General features: G+C 41.3%; 1 protein-coding gene across 1 annotated transcript; it reads right to left on the bottom strand.

Moving 5' to 3' along the window:
* Nucleotides 1–5,793: 5,793 nt before the first annotated feature.
* Nucleotides 5,794–8,596, bottom strand: LOC122053491. Its single transcript, XM_042615545.1, has 7 exons — nucleotides 8,165–8,596; nucleotides 7,939–8,090; nucleotides 7,589–7,785; nucleotides 7,418–7,454; nucleotides 7,280–7,321; nucleotides 6,593–7,179; nucleotides 5,794–6,412 (listed from the first exon to the last, which is right to left on the bottom strand). Exons 1-7 carry the CDS (start codon nucleotides 8,587–8,589, stop codon nucleotides 5,831–5,833), a joined length of 2,022 nt encoding a protein of 673 aa, XP_042471479.1. The 5' UTR covers nucleotides 8,590–8,596; the 3' UTR covers nucleotides 5,794–5,830.
* Between the last annotated feature and the right edge of the window lie 756 nt (nucleotides 8,597–9,352).

Here is a 9,352-nt window from a genome sequence, read left to right as displayed (position 1 = left end):
TGATGAATCATCCCAAGTAGCCTTCAGGTTCTTGTGCTTGGAGGATTCTGGTTTCTTGCATTTTGACTTTTCCCTTTCTTTCTCCTTTCTCTTTAATTTCGGCAGTCATCCTTGATGTGCCCTTCTTCGTTGCAGTTGTAGCAGCGAACCGTCCTTTTTCTTTGTTGATGCCTCTTTTTCTGCGGTCTAAATTTATTAGAATTAAAAAACTTATTGAACCGTTTTACCAGTAGTGCTGCTTCGGATTCATCGCCCGAGGCTTCGGAGTCAGAACCGATTACTTTTGCCTTTAGAGCTATGTTCTGACCGGTCTTCTCTACTCCATTTGGCTCTGAAACTCGAGATTCGTGAAGTTCAAAAGTCGAAAATAACTGTTCTAACGTACTTACCTCGAGGTCCTTAGAGATGTAGTATGCATCTACTAAGGAGGCCCACTCTGGAGTTCTCGGGAAGGCATTGAGCGTACCGGATAGAGTCCCGGTTGGTTACCTCTTCTCCAAGGTTCGTTAGTTGCATTATCAGCTCCTTGATTCTCGCTTGGAGTTGCGCTACCTTCTCGCCTTGGTTCATCCGGAGGTTCGTCAACTGGTTCCGGAGGATGTCGCGCTTTGCTAGCTTCGCTTCGGAGGTACCTTCGTGAAGTTCCAGGAATTTTTCCCAGAGATCTTTCGCGGAGTTGTAGCTTCCGATCCGGTTTACCTCCTGCGGCGGCAGAACGCTGAGTAGGTGGAACTCAGCCTTTCCGTTGGCGACGAAATCTGCTTGCTCCTTTTTGCTCCACGTGTTTTCTTCTTTGTCTTTCGGCGCTGCAAAACCATATTTCATTGTAATAAGAATATCAAAATCCGTTTTAAAAAATACCTCCATTTTGCGCTTCCATGTGGCGAAGTCTCCGTCGAACTTCGGGGGATGGATGTTCGCTCCGGCCATCGTCTTGATCGTAGTGCTTCAGTTGGCGGTTAGTCCTTCTGAGGCGATCAGGCTCTGATACCACTTGTTGGTGCAGCGGAGGCCGGCAAGAGGGGGGTGAATTGCTGAAAACACAAAATAAAAATACCCTCCTCGGATTTCAACTCAATTAATGCAATAGTAAATAAGTAAAGGCAGAAATAAAATTAAACTAAGCAAGGAAATAGAAATTAAGTAGAAAATAGGATTTAACCTGGTTACAACCAAGGAGGTTGTTAATCCAGGGCGATGAAAAAGCAAGAGAAAAATCTCCTTCTCTGAAGGCGGAGAAGCCTTTTACACTTTGGAAGTTTAGAACTATTGCTAGGAATGGCTACACAATGATTGCTTGAGTTGTTGTTGAATTCCTAGCTCCAGGGCCTTTTATAGCTCCTGGAAAGTCTATCCCGAGGGTCCAAGGCGCCTCCAACAAGGTTTAAGGCGCCTCCAGCTCAGTCAGCGGATAAAACTTTATCCGCAGCGCAAACGGTCAAAACAGACCTGTTGAAGGCGCCTTCAACAGGGTTGAAGGCGCCTTCATGATGGAGGCGCCTCCAAGCTGGCAGCTCCATTTTTTAGCTTGGTTTCTTCAGCTTCCGATGCTCCGTTCTTTTGGGTGATTGCGACCAACCGGAATAGGGCTCACCCGAACCCAATTCCTGGCCTTCTCCTCGAGCAGCCTTCCGTCCCGGCTTAACGTCCCTCGAACGCCGCGCACGCTCTTCACGCCTGCCGGAGTACTCTTCCGCAGCTCTCTCGTCCTTCGGACGCACCGAGCCCGTCGACTCCCTTCCCATGCCGTCCTTCTCGCTAGCTGCGTCTTCCGCTCGACTTCCTGTGTTCCTAAGCTCCTGCACACTCAGACACAGGGATCAAACACAGCAGGACCTAACCAACTTGGTTGATCACATCAAAACTACCACGGGGTCCAACAATTGTTGCTCCAATAACCAAGAAGGCCTAGTGCCTCGCCACGACCTGGAAGCCAAAATATTGGAATAAAAATGTTTAATTAACTTTTTGATAAAACATTAAAATTAGGATTAAATAATACTTTAGAAAGTTTCTTTTAGAACATTTTTTTTCTTTTTGGACATTCATTAAAAAAAATTATTACATTTTTTAAACTTAGAAAATTCTTAAAAGAGTTTCTTTGTTAAACTTAGAAATTATCTACTTTAAATTGTTTTTACTCAGAAATTATTTTGAATATGAATCAAAGTCTAAAGTTTTTTTAAATATTTTCTGTTGAGAAATCATTTTGAAAATGCTGCACTTAGAAAATCCTTAAATTTTATTTTCTTAGAAAATTCTTAAAGATAATTTTGACTAAATTTTTTTTTACAAATTATTATGAAAATGAGTTATATTTTAAAATTTTTACTTTGAAAACTTTAAAAAAAAGTGCCTAAGTTAGAATTTCTTTTTAAAGAAATATTTTAGAATATACTTTCAATCGACCTAGAAACTATTTCAAAAGACTTAGAATTTTAAATATGTTTTAGACCCTATTTTTGGGGTGATCAAAGGGGGAGAGATAGACACAAGTTTTAGGGGGAGTTAGAAATATTTTCAATTTTTTTTGAATTTTTGAAAAAATGATATTCTCATTTTCATAAAATGATATTCTTTTCAAAAATTGGTATCAGAAGCTAAATTTTATGTTGCAATTTTTTTAATTGCAAATTTATGCTTGAAAATGTTAGTTTAGTAATTTCTTCAAAATTATTGTTTGTCTGTTTTACCCTAACTTGAACTTGAGTTGATGCACATCAAAAAGGGGGAGATTATTGAACCCCGTGGTTGTTTTGATGTGATCAACCAAGTTAGGTTAGGTCATGTTTGTTATTTGATCCCTGTGTCCAAGTGTGCAGGAGCTTAGGAGCGCAGGAAGTCGAGCGGAAGACGCAGCTAGCGAGAAGGACGACACAGGAAGGGAGCTGATGGGCTCGATGCGTCCGAACGACGAAAGAGCTGCGGAAGAGTACACCGGTGGACGAGAAGAACGTGCGCGACGTTTGAGGGATAAGAAGCCAGGACGGAAGCCTACTCGAGGAAAAGGCCGGGATTTGGGTTTGGGTGAGTCGTATTCCGGTTGACCGCAATCACCCAAGCTATCGGAGTATCGGAAACTAAAATGAAGTCAAAAGGAGCTGGAAAGTTAGCTGGAGGCGCCTTCAACGAAGTGCTGAAGGCGTCTATGCTGCCTGCAGGGTTGGAGGCACCTCCATCACCTTGAAGGCGCCTCAGACCCAGTTTGAGGTGCCTTCAACTGAGGCGCCTTCAAGGGCATTGGAGGCGCCTCGGACCCAGCCAAAGTGGTCGTTTACAATCGGATAGAGTTTTATTCGATCAACCCAATGGAGACTCCTTGAACCCCTTTGGAGGCACCTTCAACACTCTAGATAGACTTTCCAGGAGTTATATAAAGGTCCCTGGAGCTAGGAAATAACAATTTAACTCTGTAACAACTTCCTAGCAACTTTTGTGCTCTCTTATTGTGTAAAAGGTTTTTCCGCCTTTAGAGAAGGAGACTTTTCTAGTGTACTTTCCCACCGCCTTGGATTAACAACCCCCTGGGTTGTAACCAAGTTAAATTCTAGTCTCCCTTTTATTTCTTGTTATTTCTTTTATTATTGTTGCTATCTTTTTTAGTTGAAAGTCTTGAGGAGGGTATACTCTTTTATTTTACAGACAATTCACCCTCCTCTTGCCGACCCCGCTGCACCAACAAACGTGTTTCCGGTTGAGGGAACTGTAGGTGTCGATCCAATTAGGTCTATTTGGAAATCCTAAGTTAAAACCTTGATTAGATTTTGATCTCGGGGAGACATAATCTGATTACTACTTTATCTTATTGTGTTGTATTACTCTTTTTTATAAGGTGATTTTTATGCTTGGACTAACTATTTATTGCAAGGAAGAAAAGAGAACAAAAAGTGGTCTCGGCGCCCGAACTTTGAGCGCCCGGAGCTAGTCCAGGCGGCCTTACCAGGCACCCGGGCGGTCTGGGCGCCCGGACCAGAAAAGTTATCCAAAAGCTGAGTTGGAGCGCGACGATTAGTCGAACCCACGTCAATAGTCTAGGCGCCCGGAGAGGGTCTGGGCGCTCGGATGTGGATAAACTTGACATATCAAATTTCAATGAGAGATCGTCATGTCAGCAGCAGTCCAAACGCCTGGAGGGGTTTCAGGCTTATGGAATGGACATATATAAAGACCTTCGACTAGCAGCTTCAAAACAACATTTGTTATAATTTTTGTTCTTACGCGCTACTCCAAGAAGGCTCCAACGATCCTGAAAAGTTGCTCCAATGTTCGACGATTAAGGAACTCAATTCATTCTTTCTTCTTGTCAGTAACTTTTCAGTTTACAATTTGTATACTAAAACTTTGTAATTCAAATATTCGAATTTATAGTGATTGCTCAATGAAAGTGATCGACGATCGCGGACTTTAGAGTAGGAGTCGTCATATGTTCCGAACCAAGTAAAAATTAACCTTGTTAGCATTGTTTTTGTTTCCTTTATTCCGTTGTGTTTTTTCAACTTTCCGAAAAATCGACAATCGCTATTCTCCCCCCAAGCGTCTTTTCGATCCAATAACAAGTTCTTACCAAGTCGAATACCAAATTTATTCACGAATACTTTGTTCATTTACGACACTAATTATAAAGCATAAATGTACACGTTATATTATTCCCAATTTTTTAATATATTTTTGTGATATTCTACCAAATGAGTAAAATTTGATATTGTGAAACTTGATGAAGCATCTCTAACACTCTCCAATAATATAGAATTAGGGTGGGAAAACTACAGTTGAGGCAACTAAAACATTTGATGGCAACAAAGAACTTGAACATTCAATGGGTTCGAGTCGGATACAAGGATTGGCCCATGGACCTAATTCAATTAAGCATAAACAAAAATGTTATATATACAACAATGTTAGTGCTCTCCTCACGACTATCTCACGCCATTGAGGTGGAGTTCAGCAGGAACTCAGATTGATAAGTGCGTGGACAGTCATAACCTGTCATCAAGATGGACTTAATTTTTATTTACAATTTAAGAATAAATATTAAATATTTTAAATGGTATTTAATAAAAATATCAAAATACAATTATTTATAAAGTTTTTATATTTTAAGATTTTTTATTCTTAAAATATTTTTTAAAAAAAAATAAAAGGCTAATATCAACATTTAAATTAATTATATTTTATTTTTAAATAATATATATTTTTAATAATTTTTCCTTTTATTATTATTTATATATTTTTTCAATTTAACTCACCAAGCTCGTTTGTCCGTGCCAATTAGGCTAACACTTTTCACTCAAGCCCAAGCTCATGTTAAACCAGACAAATCGTTTTTTCAGAGTGTAATTGGCATGACCTATTTAAAATATAGTTGTAGGCAAATACAACATGAAAAAATGATCAAATTTAGTATTACTCATTTATGCCTCTAATTATCTCCATTCATTAGTACAAATCCTCTGTTTTTTATTTTTATTTTTTTTTTAATGTTGCTAATGGTAAAATGAGAAACAGATTTTAGTCTAGAATAATGGTAAGTAGTGATAAATTTTTAATTTATTATAGTAAAAAAAAAAGATAATTATGCTCATATAAATTACAGGGTCAAATGTCAACTAGAAGATGGTTATCAGTCGGAGAAATTAACTTTATTACAATTCACCATTGGCAATCAAAATCCACACACACACACACGAAGACAAACAAATCAATTAATGATCTTGTCATGAATTGCCATGTACAAAATCAAGAAGTTTTTGACACACAAATTAAATCATGAATTATATATGATCAAGTTCATATATATTTATTTAATGAGATAGAACATAGAATTAATTAATTACCTGGCGAGACGTTTAAGGAATAAACAAGCTCTCCAGAAGGCTCCACTGCCTCCACAGAATAAGTGCGCAAAGCCGTAGATGAAGGGAACGACGAGGAGCTCGAGCATCAGCGTCGCCAAGTCAGCGTAGGACTTCTTATTATTGCCGTAGATTTGCATGTACATGTTGCAGGCGAAGGCGATGCTGAAGGTGGACAGGGACATGGTCAGCAAGATGCTCGCCATCAGATAGTTCAACGGCACCACCCGCCGGAAGTCCCGCTGCTTGTACGGCATCACCATCAGCAGCAGGTACAGGACCAGCGCGGTGGTGGCGCAGGAGAAGCGCACGACGTACACGCGGGAGAAGATCTTGAAGGCCAGTCGGTTGTTCTCCCGGTTGTTCTCGCCGGGGATGTAGAAGCTGGAGGTGAACACCGCCGCCGCCACCAGCGGGGCGCAGGTCCGGCCAATGTCCACCAGCTCCGTCCTGCAGTCCTTCAGCATCTCCTCGTGCTTCTCGTCGAACACCTCCTGGGCAGTCTTCTGTCCTCTGTTTCGGTAGTTCAACAGCTCTTTAGGAACGATCCTTTCCAGCATCTGCAAAAACATCGCCGGCGGCCGGCGGCCGGCCGCCGCCACAGCTCTTTAACATAATTTTGACGTTTATTCATAAATTATATATTTCGCCCAGCATTTTTGAAGTCGATCGGATGATGAATTAGCTAGATTTGAAGATTTTAATTACTAGTTTATATGATCTAATTGCTACCTAGCTACCTCAAACCATTCGAGTTCATCGTGCAGGCGCAGGGGGTCGACCATTATTTCCTTCTTGAAGGTATTGCCGGAAGCTGCGATATGGAGAAGGGAGTTCTTGGTGTCGGACTCCAGATCGGTGAACAACCACGTCGGCAGCCGCTTGTCCTCTTTGATGGCCAGCACGACGTGCCTCCGGTGATACTTGACGGCGGCCTGGAGCACGTTCATGCCGTCGTAACCGACGTAGGTGGCCGACCGTGGGCTCCATTGGAGGATTTTGATCACGAACTCATCGAGGCCGAACTTGACGCCGGTGATCAGCGGAGACTCCTCCCATATCCTCCTATCGCTCGCTTCCGACACCTCGTCGTCCGACGGCCTGCTTGCACTCTTCACCAGCTCCCGCATCACCTCGTACAGATGATCAGCGGTATCAATGCCCGAGACGTTCCTCATAAGGCTTCCTCTATCTCCGGCGGAATGGTAGTCTGATGTTTGAGGTATGAATCCCTTGACGTAGAATCCGAAGTCTTCGTTCCGGACTAACTGTTTCAGGAGCTCCTCGTGGTTTGACGTCTCCTCTCTCTCTTTCACCTTTATTCTTCCTGAAATATCATATTATATATATATATTCAGCAACCAATAAACATTTTAATTATTCATTAAAAAATAGTTTAAATTTAGTTTCTCGGAAACGAAACTCACGTAGATTGTTAATCACATGGACGATCCAACATTTTCCCCACCCTAGCTCAATAAATTTAATCAGTAGCAATTAATTAATCAGTAGCATAATTAATTAAACAATTAAATACACAAGGTGCATGTGCATATGATAATTACCTGGCAAGCGCGACCACCAATTTCCTCTGCTTTGTCCCTGGAAATTAAGTATTTATCCTTAATTTTCAAACTTAATTATACATATGATAATTAGCGCTTGTCCTTTATCAAATATGTATCGATATATATATATACAAGTTTAATGGAGTAAAATTAGTAATTCATACGTACGTCTCTGTTGCCACTTTCTTCATCTGATTTTACTCCTCCTTCCTCGATACAGCTGGCGTAAAGGTGAGAAATCAAAGTTTGATGAGGTTTGGATGATTTTTTGTAAAAGGCCGCCATTATTTGTAACGGGGAGGCCCCGCCAGCGTTTCGTGACAGTATCAAGTCTGGAAATTTCTTTGCGATGGCCAAAGCTTCCTCTGCATGCGCGTACTTTACTCTTATTTTTTTAATATCATTTCGTCAATTAATTAAGCAGATAAATTAAGGAGCTAGCAGTACTTGTAGTCTAACTTAATCTTACAAACAAATTAAAGCTAGCTAGCGTTGTGAATTGAAAGGATATATACTACCTGTCTGGTCGTGCATGATGGCGTAGTGCAAGATAGTGGAGCCGTCGCCGGTCCGAACGGAGGCCATTTCGTCGCCTCCCGCATCGATGATGATGTTGAACACGTCTAGGTGCCCGAACTGCACCGCCTTGTGCAGCGCCGTCTCCCCCTTCCTATCGATCATCACCGAATTATATTAACCAGCCAGCTAATTAAGTGAATAACAAACACTAACACATGCACATACTTGTTCTTATTGTGCGCGAGGCTTCCGTCCCTCTCTAACAAGGCCTTCGCCACTTTGCTGTCACCGATCTCGGCCGCAATGTGCAGCGGCGTGTCGCCGTAGTAGTTCTGGTGGCGGAGAATTCTGTGGTTCGATGCATCTGGAAGGGCTATGATGGCGAAGGCCAGGCCGGTCTTCCTCTTGGCGATCACTTCGTGGAGCACCGAGTCCATCATCAGGTTCAACGGCGCCGTGCCGCGACACGCTTCACCAACCACCTCTCTCGCAAGATCATCATAAGACGTTGTTTTTTTATTAATGAGCCGCGCCACCTTTTCGTACCTGTGCTCATCGTAGTTATGAGGTCGATCCACCTCCATCTTTTCCAGCTCATTTATCTCCATCGGCTGCGGCATGTCCATCGGCGACAACAGCGGCGATGGCATGTCCAAGGCGGTATATATATATTATGTCGATATGTTTCTTTTATGTGTGGGTATATATATATATATATACACACACACACAAGTCATGCGCGCGATCGAGCACGTTAATTAAAGCGTAAAGCCATGCATGCACGGAGAATAAATTAAATCCACGCAGGCAGGCATCGCCGCTTAATATGCTTCTCGTCGGGGAATGGCATTAATTAGCTTCTGCCAGCTAAAGAAACATCGCTTAATCTTCGACTTTTACCTTTTGTTTTTGTTTGTGTGACCATCGACTTTAATTAAAGTGGATTAAAAAAAAAGATAACAATTTTAACGAAATTAAAATAATAATTTAACTAAAATAAAAATATTTTTAGACGATACATTATTTTATTTTAATTTTAAATAAAGATACTTTTATGAAAATAGTTCTAAAGGAAGCTTTTTCATTTTATCCTAAATTATTTAAGTATGCCCAATGAGAATTTTGCTATATGTATACATACACAAGCCCTGCGCGCCATCGAGCACGTTAATTAAAGCGTAAAGCCTTGCATGCACGAATAAATTAAATCCTCGCAGGCAGGCAGGCAGGCAGGCAGGCAGGCAGGCAGGCATTCTCTTTAGTTGATCTGATCTCTTCCTTCGCCGCTTTGCTTCTTGTCGGGGGATGGCATTAATTAGCTACTGCCAGCTTTAAAAAAAAACATTTAGCTTTCAACTTTTACTTTTTATTTTGACCATCATTAATGTTCCCTAACTTAATCAGTACAAACTA

The sequence above is a fragment of the Zingiber officinale genome, chromosome 3A, assembly GCF_018446385.1.
Source record: "Zingiber officinale cultivar Zhangliang chromosome 3A, Zo_v1.1, whole genome shotgun sequence".
Lineage (NCBI taxonomy): Eukaryota > Viridiplantae > Streptophyta > Magnoliopsida > Zingiberales > Zingiberaceae > Zingiber > Zingiber officinale.
This window is presented reverse-complemented; position numbering and strand designations above follow the sequence as displayed.